The sequence below is a fragment of the Takifugu flavidus genome, chromosome 20, assembly GCF_003711565.1.
Source record: "Takifugu flavidus isolate HTHZ2018 chromosome 20, ASM371156v2, whole genome shotgun sequence".
NCBI classification, from domain to species: Eukaryota; Metazoa; Chordata; class Actinopteri; order Tetraodontiformes; family Tetraodontidae; genus Takifugu; species Takifugu flavidus.
In genome coordinates this window covers 9,745,963-9,760,741 of record NC_079539.1, presented here as the reverse complement: position 1 = coordinate 9,760,741, position 14,779 = coordinate 9,745,963, and the positions used below count along the sequence as shown (strand labels likewise).

General features: G+C 43.3%; 1 protein-coding gene across 2 annotated transcripts in view; it reads right to left on the bottom strand.

Annotated features, from left to right (window-relative positions):
• stxbp1a (syntaxin binding protein 1a) overlaps positions 1-14,779 on the bottom strand; it is a 20,317-nt gene extending 5,538 nt beyond the window's left edge. For both annotated transcript variants that reach the window (XM_057018772.1, XM_057018774.1), the window contains exons 1-18: positions 14,506-14,779; positions 8,227-8,276; positions 7,169-7,250; positions 7,009-7,085; positions 5,691-5,769; positions 5,400-5,503; positions 4,002-4,150; positions 3,749-3,833; positions 3,491-3,621; positions 3,273-3,380; positions 3,137-3,197; positions 2,169-2,234; positions 1,940-2,020; positions 1,728-1,866; positions 1,449-1,558; positions 1,207-1,308; positions 839-924; positions 6-160 (exon numbers count right to left, since the gene is read on the bottom strand). In XM_057018772.1, the coding sequence (XP_056874752.1) occupies positions 6-160; positions 839-924; positions 1,207-1,308; positions 1,449-1,558; positions 1,728-1,866; positions 1,940-2,020; positions 2,169-2,234; positions 3,137-3,197; positions 3,273-3,380; positions 3,491-3,621; positions 3,749-3,833; positions 4,002-4,150; positions 5,400-5,503; positions 5,691-5,769; positions 7,009-7,085; positions 7,169-7,250; positions 8,227-8,276; positions 14,506-14,542 (1,702 nt within the window). In that variant the 5' untranslated portion in view covers positions 14,543-14,779. The remainder of the gene's footprint in view (positions 1-5; positions 161-838; positions 925-1,206; positions 1,309-1,448; positions 1,559-1,727; positions 1,867-1,939; positions 2,021-2,168; positions 2,235-3,136; positions 3,198-3,272; positions 3,381-3,490; positions 3,622-3,748; positions 3,834-4,001; positions 4,151-5,399; positions 5,504-5,690; positions 5,770-7,008; positions 7,086-7,168; positions 7,251-8,226; positions 8,277-14,505) is intronic.

The window sequence follows — 14,779 nt, the reverse complement described above, 5'->3', positions numbered from 1 at the left end:
CTTACCAATGATGGCCTCCCACTTCCCATTGGCCTGTGTGACCTCATAGGCGCAGCGCATCTCGCTGAAGGAGACCCCGCCGATGATGAAGACTAGAACGCGTGGCCCAGTGCGGTACTCTCCAGGAGTCTTATTCTTGTGCCAGTGGCCATACCGAGCACTGACGGAGAAACAGGAAAAACAATTTTACTGATTCAGATCCATTCTTCTTTTACCAACTCTACTCTAAAATAAAGACTATGAAATAGACATATATAAAGTAAAATAAATATCCAAATAAATATATATATATTGTTAACACACTTTTACAAATAAATATAATCCTTGGAAGCAGCTAAGAGGCATCTTTAGATGCTGAAACTGTACATATATATATAAAAAACAGAAGAAAACTAGTGTTAATTACGATACAGGCTTTTGCCTCTAGGGGGCAGTAACAAAGAAATCTGTTCAGTATATGAGGTTATACCTGCAATTTAGCACAAGCAATATTTTAAAAGTAACTCTGACATAAATTATGCTTTTCCCCTTGAGAACATTAAAAACATACATGGATGACAATGAACCAGAAGGTTTCTGGTCAGAAATCCAAACACTTCAGCTTCAGATTTCATCTAATTTCAATTGTTTATTCATTACTAACTAATACTAATAATATTAACTAATACTAATACTACTTTCGATTTCAAGAATTGTTATAAGAAGTGATTGAAACACTAATTAAATGTTTTTCCTACATTTCCTACATTTGTTACTGTCAGTATCTCCTCCCTGCTCTCCATGTGTGTGTGTATGTATGTGTGCGTGTGTGTGTGTGTGTGTGTGTGTGCACGTGTACCTGACTGCTGTGGTGCTAAACGATGCAGAGGAGCGAGTGGAGATGTAAGGATAGTGCTTGGTGTCGAGCTTGTCATCTATAGCATCCTGTAAGTAAGCAAAAAGACAAAACCTCATCATTAGCAGACTTAACCACAGACACACACACACACACACACACACACACACACACACACACTTCAATGGTGGCTTTACATTTACCACGTAACAAACAGGTACAGGAAGATTCCCTGGGAAAATGAGATGATTTAGGATGTCAAATTAACAGTTTGTTGGCGTTGGCTACATGTTTGTAAAGAGGAAAAAACAGGAAGCAGCAGTTTAAATGAAGAACATGTAGCGTCCACTGTAGAGATCCAACAAACACACCTCCATGATGTCCTTCACCAGCGGTGTCCAGCGGGACAACTGATAGGTCTGCTCGCTCACGCGCTCCTTCCTGTCCAACTTCTTTCCTCTGCGGAGGGTGGACTAATAAGACGGGGCAGAGTGTAGACCACACAGACGAAATGATGATCAGAATCAGCTGCAGGTTGCACAATAACCAAGTAAAGAAGTAAGGAAAAGGAGAGGAGGAGACAGGCGCGTTGGTGTTGGTGAGGTGGGCTTACATCTGTGATGATGGGAACGCCCAGGTGAGCCATGTTGGTGATGATCTCGCTGTCCTCAGGGGGAATCTGAGCATGCTGGATCAGTTTGTTCAGGTTTTCCTCTGTAATACCTGGAGACAAATGTTCGTGTTTCCTGAAAATCAGACATGCTGAGCTCACACAGAGGTGATTTATTTTATTGAGCCACATTGTGGGGAAGAAAAAATTAGCGAATGAATCAGTTGGAGGTGCTCCAAAGAGGAAAATACAGATTAAATGTCTTCCTCTAGTCCTTCTTACCATTCTTGAGGAAAATGTAGAGCAGAATAATGCGGATTTTGTCATATGTGCTGACATTAGCATCCAGCAGGATGGGCACAATGGCCCTCATGGGGTCTTTGATCTTTTCTCCCTCGGCGTCTGTGCCCATAGCCAGATCCTTAGACAGACAAACATGCATGATTTAACACAGTCTCAAAAACACAGCTCCACAGCTCTTGTCTTGTTCTCACCTGTTCCACGCGACACAGTTTGTCCACTGTTCCCTGGTAATGTTTCATGCAGTCCTCAGCTAGCTGCAGATGAGTGGAGTACTGAAAAGAACACAAGGCCCAGTCACAAAACACACAGTTTTACTTCCATCTTTGTGAGGACATAATGCTTCCCTCGGCTCCTTCCTTCCTTCCTTACCTATATAGCTTCCTATATAGCATGTACAAGAACACACATACACAGACTCACCTTGCTGAGCTCCTTCTGGTATTGCGGCATCTTCTTCAGCATCTGGGACAGATCCCTCATTGTGGTCTGTGGAAAAACAAAAACACAACATCAACTGAACGCAATTTCTAATATTGTGCATTAAATAATGTTTGCATCTATGCGATGAAAAAATAGATTAAATTTCATTCAGTTATCCTATACACACTAAATCATGGACATTATGTCACATGTAGTCATCTGTGCTGTGTAGGCTGCACCACAGGCCCTCTGTCAAAGACAAATTTCATTGAATTTCATCATTTCTGTTATTTAGCAGCCGATTTTCCACCTCAGCTGATTTTCCAGACTCTCAGAGGTCCTTTTAAATAAGGCTGTACTAATATACATATATATATATATATATATATATATACATATATATACTGTATATGGTTATACATTCATTAATCAGGATTTTGTTTTTCAGCAGCAGCAACAAAATCATCACCATCAGCTAGCACAGGCATGGGCAAACTAAGGCCCGGGGGCCACACACGGCCCGTTAAACGTTTTAATCCGGCCCGCCAAACTTGAAAAATTAAATGAATAAACCTTGTTAATGTTAAATTTTCACTGCAATTCTGGTGTTTTCCCACTAGAAAAAAGACAGTCAGGAGGAGAGTGACGGTGATATCCTGAAGGATAACAGAACTTTCAGTGCTCATTCCAAAGTCAGATATTTTGTTGTAATGCTTCTCTTCATTTTCATTTGAAATTAAAGCACATGTTTTCTCCATATCCCAAGATGTGTATTTTTTCTCCAATGAGGTGAGGTTACCAAAGCACTCCATCCATCCATCTGCTCCTGGTCCGGCCCCTTTGTCAAATGTTAGAACCCATTGTGGCCCACGAATCAAAATGTTTGCCCACCCCTGAGCTAGCAGAAGCAGCAGCAGTTACAGCGTTAGCCGTAGTGGTGGTGATGGTTGTAACAGTCGTATTAATACCTTCTCTCCTGTGTTCATCCTCTTGCTGGAGGAGAACTCCTTTAGCTGACGCGTCACTTCCCTGAAAACAGCAGAAAAGGCAGTAAGACACAAGCGAGACACTTCACTATGTGCAAAAAATGTGAGCCGTACTCACTGGGAGACCTCTGCTATGTGCTTGTGCCTCAGGCTGACCCACAGATCATCATCTTCATGCAGCAGGACCTCCTTCTCACGGGAGTCTCCGATGCCACTGGTCTCGTACCTGAAGAGGAAAAGTCCCACGAAAAGTCCCACTTTGTCAGAAGAACGAGCTTGCTGTAGCGGGGGCTTATTCAAGCTGTAAAATACACATAGTGGGAGTGTTTGTCCTACTTGTAGACGTCGTTCTCGATTGGCAGCAGGTCGTAGCCCATAGCCTGGAAGGTAAGCTCGTGCAGGACAGGAGACACAGGGTCGAATGCCCTGTCCAGGATGATCAGCTGTGAACGTGCTTTGTCTGGACCCTGGGGAGGGGGGAAATGGGCAGGAGTGAAAATCAACATATAGGTCACTGCTGTTATGTTAAATGCAGAGTTTGATCGTGGCCCAGTCAAAAAAAGAAAAAGAAAACGACAAATTACTGCTTCTGACCTCTCCCATGGTGGGGTCGTCAGCCTTGTAAGCGTCCAGTTTGTCCTGAACCAGCTGAGCCAAGGTGGAATTATCTTTGTATTCACTGTTAGATTGGCAGAAAATAAAGGGATGTGAGATAAAGTGAGAAGAAGAAGAGAAATGGTAGAAAGCAGATCAGTCAAAAGATTTGAACACCTTATCTAACAAAAGGAACTTTATTTAATCCATTTAATCCAAATAAAACGTATCAATTGCGCCCCCTACTGCTCACCCTCGGTATCGGACTGCAGGGTACTCCTTCAGGGTGGCACAGAGTGTGGCAATCTGCTCCGCCAGCCTCTCCATCACCGGGTTCTTCAGCTGGGTCTTGTGGGGACTGTAGAAACTGTGGAAGGCATCAGGATTGTCCAGAGAGTACACCTGCACACACAAAGGTGGACTCCACCATCACACGTTTGCTTTTCATCTTCTGCCCGGTACAGACCGGTTGGGCAGGTTATACACTGCCAGGAACCTGTAGCAAAATTAATGCAAAATTAACAATAACTGGTAGCTGATGATTTCTGCGGCGGTGACTCGTGACAGGAGTAAATCCTGAGATGGTTTTGAAGAGTAGAAAAATGTGTTGAGTAAATGAGACTTAAATAATAATTTGAGCTCCAGGCTCTTCTGGGGGAAAGGATACTACAAAAGAAGTTTGAAAAAAAAAGATACATCTCAATGCTACTCAAGGACACTCTCAGAGTTATGAAGGACTCAAAGACGCACATGCTAAGCTTCTGACCTGACCAGTGAAAACACTGTTTGATATAGAAGACTACCAAAAATACCATCAAAAAGCCCTCGTAAAATAATATATACAACATAATTAAACACATATTGAATAATAAAATGATGGCTCAAAATCCAGACTGACACCATTAACACCAGGGATGCACTTACGGTCTTTTATTGAGCTTTTACTACCTATATTCTCTCCTTTTTGTGATTCAACTCGTTTCATTATTTACGCACATGCCTTTTCTCTATGTCGCTATTTACTTCTCCTGTCAGCCCAGCACATTTCCATTTCCCCATCCTTCCTCTCTCCTTCTTCCTTGCTTCCTCCTCTTCTCCCCTACATCCTCTCCTTCTGCCCCATCTGCCCATGGTCACATGCTGCTTTGCAGATGGGTTCCTGTCATTCTGGCTGCCATTGGTTACAGTCTGCTGTACGAGACATGGGTTCATCCTATTGAGTGAGCGCCTCGCCATGTGGGCGGAGCTCTGAGGCAGCTCAACGCCTGAAGCATAAAACCAGTGACTCTGAACTAATCAGAGCAGACAGCAGAGAGCAAAGCATTGTGGGTCGAACTTCTGAGACAGCGAAGGTTGGACCAAAGGTGGAAGAGAATGAGAGGGATCAAATCAGGAGTCCGGAAAGCATTTAGGCGAATCAAAATTAAATCAAAAGGTGTAAAGCTGTAAACAATGTACAGCAATTACAAAAAAAATATTTCACAGCGAAACCACGAGTGTGTATTTCTCTTTTTTTATCCATCCCTAAGGTGACTGTTGATATTCCTGCCTGTGCTCATCATTTCTGTGACAAAAGCAGCATAAACAACAAGTGCAAACACTAAAATGTGCAGTTATTACCCGCCCATACCGTGCACAGCTGGATATTTACCTGCGACTCGTAGGGCAGGAAGGCGATGTTGATCTCTGTCAGAGTCTTGGTGACTTTGGAAGTACGGCTTTTCACCAGCTCATTGAAGAGAGGATCAGGGCAGGCTAGAGATCCAGAAAAACAGTTACCCTTATTAGCTTAAAGCGGTGTTGACTTCCATCATGTGGCTTTAGAGAAACGTATATCTGAGCTATGAGGGCGAGTTTGGTTGTTTGCGGTGCTGTGAATTCTGGGATACAGGCATGTTTTGAAAGACAACAGAGAGGTCCTGAAGTCAATCTTAGTACTCACAGTCAGTGAAGAAAACATGAGCTGCCTTGTATTTAGCTGAATGAGGATCTTTGAAGTCTGAGATGAGTGTTCGGACAGACTGAGGACACAGAAACAGACTGCTGAGTAAACCACAGTCACTTACCAGAGTGCAGTTTAGCTCACTGTAAACGGAGGTGTCACTACTTCCTTTACTTAAAGTGTAATGACCGCAGCTGAGCTACCACCATTCATATTTTCTTCATTATTACTTCATAAAATCCAAACTATCTGCCAAGGTCATCATGAACCAGACAGCAAGGCAACGCAGGCTGTAAAGAGATTTGTGCTGTTTATATTTTGTAGCTTTCAAAGGCCATTATCATTATTATTATACATTGTTATAAAATGTGCCAAGGACGACACAGTTTGGGCCCCACTAAAGGGAAGGAAATGGAATTTGCTGAGATCTACGTCCCAGGTACTGTGAGCTAAAAGGGTGGAATCCACGAGGAGGTCAGTTTCACACCAAATACAAACAGGAGGATCCCACAAACTGTCACGTGTTCAAGACCGACTCACTAAAAATACACATGAAGCTAAACAGCAAACAACATACACAGACAAAAGGTGGAGAAAACTAAACACACATCTGAGGCATGAAGGGTGGGACAGATAAAACAAATGATGCTAATAACAACACCGTAGATGGAAAATAACCTCATTTACACTCGTAGGTCTTTCTCTTTAAAACTGGCTCAACAAAACTCAGTTGGTAAATCACCATCATTAAAAGAATGACAAAAAATAGTAAAACAATAAAGAAAAAAAATAGCAAAAAAGGGTTACTGTGAAGAAAACAAAAGGAAAAGAGCAACCCTATCAGCAATGTTACTGATAGTGTTAATTGAATGTAAATGAAGAGAAGACACAAAGGAAAGACGCACACATCAAACAGAGAGACAGGACATGTAACAAATGATAAAACAGAAAAAATAATAACTAACCATGTCAACTGAAACAGCGAGTGAGACACAAACAAAATAAAATGAAGCGTTAGCGAAAGAATAATCAAACTTTATACGCATAGAACCTAGAAAACACTTAAAACTGCTGCTTTCTTATTATTTTAGTCCTCATTAGTCAATTATCAACACTTGCAGAGCCTCTCACTGTAACGTCGGGGGATACTGGGGACAGGCTGCAGTGATCAATCATAGCCTTGCGTGTGTGACAGTGTTTGATTAATTTAGCGGTCAGCCAGTGTGTTTGAACACACGCAGGTGTTTCACGTCTCCCGTGCAGCTGCAGAACCGCCTCTGCAAACACACCGTGAAGGACGAGCAAAGAGCCAGCGCACCTTTTCAGTGGGGGTAATCAGGTAAATGGACTCCAGGCTGGGCAGAGGCTCTCGTCTCTTGTTGATGTCCTCCACAACTGGGGAAACAGACGGGCACACTCCATAACACTTCCCAAAAAGCATAGCCATTGATAAAACAGCCGTTGTGGCCATCTCTTACTGGTGATGCCTTCGGTCATGATGTCTGTCATCTTGCAGCAGGACGACAGCATCCTCATGCTCAGCTGATCCACGATCAGCGCCTGGCAACAGAAAAGAAGACTTGAGCTGTAAAAATTAGGTTTGTCATGAACATCACAGGTCAGATCCAGCTGTTGTCACCATAAACGCTGACCTGCAAACATAAAACTGATGATTGATTTCATTATTTGATATCTTGTGAAAACTCATTGAAGAAAATCACCACTTATGTTCACTACAATGTAAAAAATCTGACCACCTCTGGACTTGCAGGAAGCTTAAAGCCCTGTTTTGTGTTTAAAACTGCCCTGAATTTTCCTTATTTCCTGAATTTTGGGGGGATATTTTGGATGCAATCCTCAAGCAGGACGCTGCACAGACTTGACCTTCTATGGCCACAAGATTATTTGGCAGCAATTTGTGCCACTAAAACTCAATTTAGGGAATTGCTTCAAGTGAGCCACTGCCACAGTGCACAGACCTGCAGTATTTCATAACCATCCAGTTAATTTATGGCTTTTAATCAGCACTAGTGGGGAAGGTTTATACATTAAAGTTTGCTACCTGAAATATGCTGATGGTTATAAATCCTCATTATGGAAACTCAATAACTAAATGAATGAACATTTGTGTATTAGATAATTACAAAAAAGCCTTTAAAATAATTTTTCTATACTTAAACAATCACACAGACTCAGCTGTCAGAGTCTTTATATGTTACTACTAAATTCTTTGCCATATTTATCGAATTGCTTTTTGAAATCAATAAATTGTGGAGGGAGTTTTTCAGAACCACATTATGAAAATTGTCTATACATTATAATATTACTGTTTTTTATCTCTGTCTTCTAACATTTTTGTCCTGATGAATTATATCTTCACCTTGTTCTTGGATTGTGCTGTTCAAATAAATCTGCCAATTCATATTTGCGTTGCTCCAATTTAATGCACACAAATGTTATATTTTTGCCAAAACCGGTTTGCATAGATCCCAAAAGGTTGTTTTCAGGATATTGTCCCTGACTGTGCACGTCTTACCTTCCATTCTCCCTTCTTCTTCACCTTCTTGATCACATCATTCATAATCTCTGGAAAAGTCAAAACAGTGGATTAGCAGCAAATTTAACCAACATGGAGATAGTGTGATATACAAATGGGACGCTATAGGCTGCTAAAATCTGGATTTATAATCTACAATAAACAGATGTCATATGGTAGTTTAAAGCTTCTAGCCCCTCTAGGACATGTGGACACATATACATGTACATTTGTTTCATGACAGGACTTCTTTGAAATATGCTTCTTACATATATTAATGAGTATCTGAACATCTTAAACTCTTAGAACCCTCCAGAAAATGTGTTCTTGTTCATGTATGACAGTGTTAAATGGTGTGATGCTTCAGGAGGATTATTCACACCTCCTTTCTTTTTCTTTCATCCTTTCTTGTTTTATTTCTTTAAGATTGCTTAAGTTTATTCATTTCAAAGATCCATTTTTAACGCATATTTAAAATGAATACATATATTTATTTGTTCAAATCAAATGAAAAGCAGCCGTAATAGCTGCATCCTGCCGGCTTCTGTTGCAACTTTTAATTTCCCAGAATGCATTTCCCCCACTGCACCAGAATAACAAGCAGAAGAGAAATGTGGCCTCCAACAAGGTCAACAACAGATCATGGAATAAATCATCTCACTGATGAGGGACTATCCGTTGTGCTGTAATCTGAAACGGCCAGAGGATGAGTAATCCCTCCATGGTGACGGACGTGACCTGACCTCTGTGTTTACGCTACAATCCCAATATTGGCTAAATCACTGGACCAACCATCTGCCAACAGCATTAGGATGAATCCTTTCTGGGTGAATTACTGCCAAATATCGGATGGGATTGAAGATTAACCGCTGGACCCTTCAGAGTACCAAAGAGTGAGATGGAGTTCAAAAGTTCTTTTGACAAGATCAATCACCTTTAATTTATCAGGCAATCTTTGAATTCTGATCAGTCAAGATTAACCCAGCTGCCCTGTGATTAATCTGGTAAAAATGGTCTGACAGTCCTAAAATCTATGGTCACATTTAGAATACAGTATAATTGTATCATATTACATCAGAATCTGTTTTCTCAGTTTGAAGTAAATGAATCTGAGAGATTAGGAATTCTTAGAGGATAAAACACTTTAGCTAGAATTCAGATACAAGTGTAAAATGTGGAGATTGTGGATGGTAGTATGATTATAGCCAGAACTCCAGAGACGTTGGTGCATCAAACTGGAAAGTTGGGCGTTCCCGTCTTCATCTGGACAACGTTAATCCGAACGCCTGCACAGCAGGACTGGTTATCAGCTACCAACATATTTCCTGGTTGCTCAACTGTGTCGACTGTGTCGACTGTGTGTTTTGGTCATGGTGTGTGAGGTGGAACACACAAGTTCTTTACACCTTTGACAAGGTCAAAAACCAGATTTCATTGGAGGAATTTGAAGGCAGCCTGACTGAGAATGTGACCGAGTGAACGGTGGCAGACTTCGCTCTACTCCTCCTGTGAGTCGGAGGAACTGTGTTTGACCCCCGGTGGGACATATGATCTTGGAATAGTCCCAACATTATTCTCATTAAATGTCGGCGAGACTCCCAGACTCCGCTTCAGTCTATTTCCAGCATCTTCTATTAGCTGCTGCCTCAGCAGACCAGACAAAACAACACACTCATTTTATTAAGAGCCAGGACTGGGACTCTGACCACACAGCCAATTCTGCGGCCCATAACAGCTGAAGTGTAAAATCCAGTTTACTTATAACGCCCGGAAAGATCTTAGTTTTACACAAAGTGGAGTTTGCTGACCGCGGGACGAGACAGATCTGAACACAAAGAAGCGGAAGGGATATCCGACATTTGGTTTCCTATTTCCTCTGCTGCGGCCCCTGACTGTGGCGCGGAAGGAACAGGAGAGAGAAGGTACACGCCACGGCAGCAGCAGAGAATCACCGCTGGAGCTTCTGCCTCGATGACCTCCTGATAACAAAGGAACAAAAATACAGGATCCAACAGTCCCACCGAAGGAAAAAGCCCCACAGCTCTTCCTAGCAGGTGCAGATTAACTACATTATGAAGAAATGAGGAGACAACAGAGAGGGTGGTAGTTTCATCAACACCTCTTCCGATCAGTGCATGACCCATTTTTTTTCTCCACTGGATCTCAGCTTCACAGAAGCGTCGATCCCTTGAGGTCCGACATGGCCGATCTTAAAGAGACAGGCGGAAACACGAAGCGCCGCCGCTAGCATCTTAATCTAAAAGATATGCCTGAGTCAGAATCTAGAAAGTTACAGTTAAAAAAAGGCTGTGTCACCAGCAGCAATCTCCAAAATCCAATTCAAGGCCTGCTGTCTGGTCTCAGAGGCTACAGTTACGTAACACAGCAACCAGCCCAAGCTAGAATGAGTTGGTTGTAAAGCAACCACAGAATCACGACACCCATCCACACACAGCGGGAGAGGCAGGTTCTCTTAACACACACTCGGCAGGGACGTACAGAATCCGCAGCCTAAAACACACTTCGTGTGCAACTGCAAAGAAATACAAGGAATTCTGTTTGGGTTGTAACTAATTAGTGAAGCTCATTAACTTCTCTTATCCCAGATGGATGCTGCTGGATGTGTGTTTTCAGGGTGTGTTTTACAGAGCAGGAACAGGTTTGACCGACTGAGCAGAGCAGGGTTTCTGTTGCTAATTTGTTCCTGCTATGTCATCCTCAATTTATAAGAATTAAAGCCATTTTCCCTTATGAAGGTGTGTGACAACCCTTAAATTGAGAATCATTATATCTCCAAAGTGAAAGTCTAACAGCTTTTGGGCTCCTGTGCAACACAACAACCCAAATGATTCTAATTTTATCTCTGCAGACAACTGAACAATAACAACCTGTCACACAAAGACACGCGCCGTTTTTGTCTTTCGTTGTCTTTAACGTACATTTCCTGTTCTTGCTTAATGCTGGACAATGAGTGCTTCCCAGCCTTTGCTGCATTCATGCTATGTGCTGTAAGTAAGGCTCAAACGTGCCTCCACAGCGTGTGTGTGAGGATGAAGAGCGCGGTCACATGCTGTTGAGGAGAGTGGGCAGAGGAGGAGGAAGATGAGGAAGATGAGGAAGAAGAGGAGGACGCTATCTGCTAGCTCTGACACAGCACTCTTCCTCAATGAAAGGGAAGTCATGTGAGCCCTGCATCAGGAAGCTCTGTTTTTGCCAGCCTTCCACGCTCTGTAACCACAGAGACGTGACATTTCCGCCTGGATTTATTGGTGTGCGTGTTTGTATTTGCATTTTATTGAGGCCCAACAGCAGCAGGCGCTGCGTCACAAACCAAGCCCAGACGTGTTTAATGCTCTGGTATCAAAGGCCTGTGCGTGTGTGTGTGTGTGTGTGTGTGTGTGTGTGTGCGCGCGCGTGTGTGTGTGTGTGTGTGTGTGTGTGTGCAGGTAACTGTCCTCTGTTGTCTGTCCTCCCAGACATTTGATACGAGCCATGCATTTAGACATAATACTGCTTGTGTTTTCAAGTGTGCTATTTCTAAACTACATTAAAATCCAGGAATTAGACACTTTAAACCTGTAACTGTGCTCAGGGTCAAAGGTCAGCAGGCTTGTCATGATAGCAGATAAATAATCCACAGTCCACAGGTGATTATACAGTCGCTTAAACAATAGCTTGATTGAGGATTTCAGTCGTTTTTATAACCCCCCAAAACAACCATGAACAACACCTAAAACCTCTCCTGCCTTTGACTCCGGTAACGGACTATTTCCCTCTAACACCACACGGGCCTTCACCACTTATTTACTCATTTCATATCAATGAAACTGTGGCATCAAAAGTGTAGACAATAACGATGTTTTCACTAATTAATGTTCAGGACAGAATACCCCCCCCACACACACACACACAGGTCAGTTGATGCCAGGTGTTTCCTGTCACATGATTTTGAATCAGGCTTTTGTTTTCGTTCCTATGGATTTAGCTGGAAAGTCTCTTTCCTTAACACCTTCATATATGTTGAATGTATTTTTCCTCTTAAATGTTGAGCATCATTACTTCAGTCGTTTATACTTTAAGTGACTGCCCATATCAGTAGTTTAATCCACAGTTTAGGAAGTAACGTGTGAGACACAAAGATATCCACACGTGACGATGAAGACTGATTCCACATGATGGCTGCCAATAACAACAATAACAACAACAGCAAAAACAACATAATTATTAAACGTGCTCAGACTGATGTGACTGGAGAATCCTCAGCTGATAAAGAACAGAAAGAAAACATGCTGCCAAGGTCACTAAACAGTGTTGTCATTACTCTGTGTGTATGCTTGTTTGCATGCTTCTATGCAACCTAGTTAGACCTAATTAAGCATAATGAACAATATTATTGAACTCTCTCACCATGAATGTCACTCTTTCCCTTTTAAAATACTGTGCTGTGTATATTAATGGCTGTTATATTAATGGCTTCCTGAGCTCCTTCCACTCAATGATTCACGGTGGTTTGAATGGTTTCCATCTTATTGTTGTCATACCTTGCCCAGTCTGGCCTTATTTCTAGGGCTGATGCTCGTATACAGTCATGGAACCGGAGGGAGAAGCTATGCTTGCAGCCCATCCCCCTCTTTCACCCTGCCTGCTCCATCCACTGCTGCAGAGAAGAGCCATGATGCTGCCCCCTTCCCCCACCACCTTTTTTTTTTTGGTTTTAAAACCCCTATTCCCTCACCAATCCCATCCCACTGTCTAAGCCAAACAGAGCACAGGTGTTGCTCACTGCATGACCGCCTTTACCTACCAGCGAGTGCGTACAGCGTTCCAGAAAATACACTCAACAGTCAGAAGCTGCGCGTGTCTGTGTCACGAACTGGGTTATGCAATTGTCACATGAGCCAGAAATTAATCAAATAATGCAGGATGATTAAAGAAATAACCCCAACAGTTCGAAAGCGATGGTTTGTGTCAACACAAAGGCAAATTTAGCATCACAATAAACTCCCCATGTGTGTGACTGACTTGCTAGAACACACATTTGCACATGGGATGTTGCAAAACGTGTCCTTTTATGACGATACCTTCCGTGAGTCACCTCATAATCTATCAGAGCTGGACCTTCATCCCTGCTTGCCTTCCTCACTGGCACAGACGGGGGATGATAATATTATTATTGTCATTTCTTATATAAAAAGGATCACGCAAGCGGACCATGGCTGCAGGTGTTCACATTTCAGTGGTGAAATGTGAATCGGGATCAATAATCTGAAGCAAGTGGAGCGAATCCTGCAGCATGGGCAGGGCAGGGCGTCCAAAAAACAGAAGAGAAGGTGCAGCTGAATTCATTGGAGCTCCTGTGAGACGTGGAGCTTCACTTTTTTGGGGTCTGTCTCACAATATCTCCACCACCATCACTTGTACCCAGTTGACCCTGGTGGGGATGCATGCGCCGACATCGGCCACACGCCACAATGCATGAAACTAGAATGATACACCAGCCATTGATTAAATCTGCTAACACACGTAGGTTTGATCAGTAAACGCCTGCAAAGGCCACACGCGCACATAGCATCCCCCGTAGTTACAGCTTGGGCACGGATAATGCGCAATTTTGAGCCAACTTTCTGCTCTTGGATACAAAATCCGCCATTAACGTTTAGCGGCCGATGATGGCAGTTTGGTTCTGGTTTTACGCAGCCGTTCGGGATCCATCAGAGGGGGTGAGGCGCGGCAGAAATCAGGGAATCCCACTCTGCACTTGTTTTTTTTATAGACATTTACGATCTGACTGGCTACGAGCTGAAACTGGCTGAGAGCCGCCTCGGGAGCGAGTGTTTGCATCACCTTATCGAGCACAAATCTGGAAAATCCGCAGTTTCTGCTGCAGCTAAAGCAGCGCAGCGTCTCTTAGAATAAACGCTGATTGAGGAGTCTGAAGAGGCGGATGTGGGCTGGACTTGGCCCGGGGATCTCTGCATCGTTTGGGAGACTGATGTGGTCGATCAGCGGGTTCATCGCTGCTTTGTCACATCTGGGAATATAATTATCGCATCCGCAGCGCGGGGAGCTGGTGAGGTTGGGCTTTACAATAGGATACAACCCAGCATCGACCTTCATCATCACCCTCATCATCATCGCCGCCACCGAGATGCCCTGTAGGGAACATCCGCAGCTTGCCGAAAACGCGTAAAAGCCCGCGCCAAATGCGCTTTTTGCGCACACAAGAGCATCCACGTAACATGTCAAATACAAAGCAAAGTAAGAATAAAAGAATCTTACTTTCGCCGACCACCGCCTTTAATCCGATGGGTGCCATGATGCTGCTGAGTGTTACACTGAGCGCTCTGCCTCTCCCTCCCTCCCCCTCTCTCTCTCTTCTCTCTCCTCTCTCTCTCTCTCTTCTCTCTCCTCTCTCTCTCTCCCCTCTCTCTCCCTTGCTCCCCCTCTTCCTCCTCCTCCTCCTCCTCTTCTCACCTCACGTCGCTGCGGAGGAACCAGAGTCTCCAGTTCCGTCGCGTCACTGCGCACGTATCCTTCCGCATCCTCTGGCGAC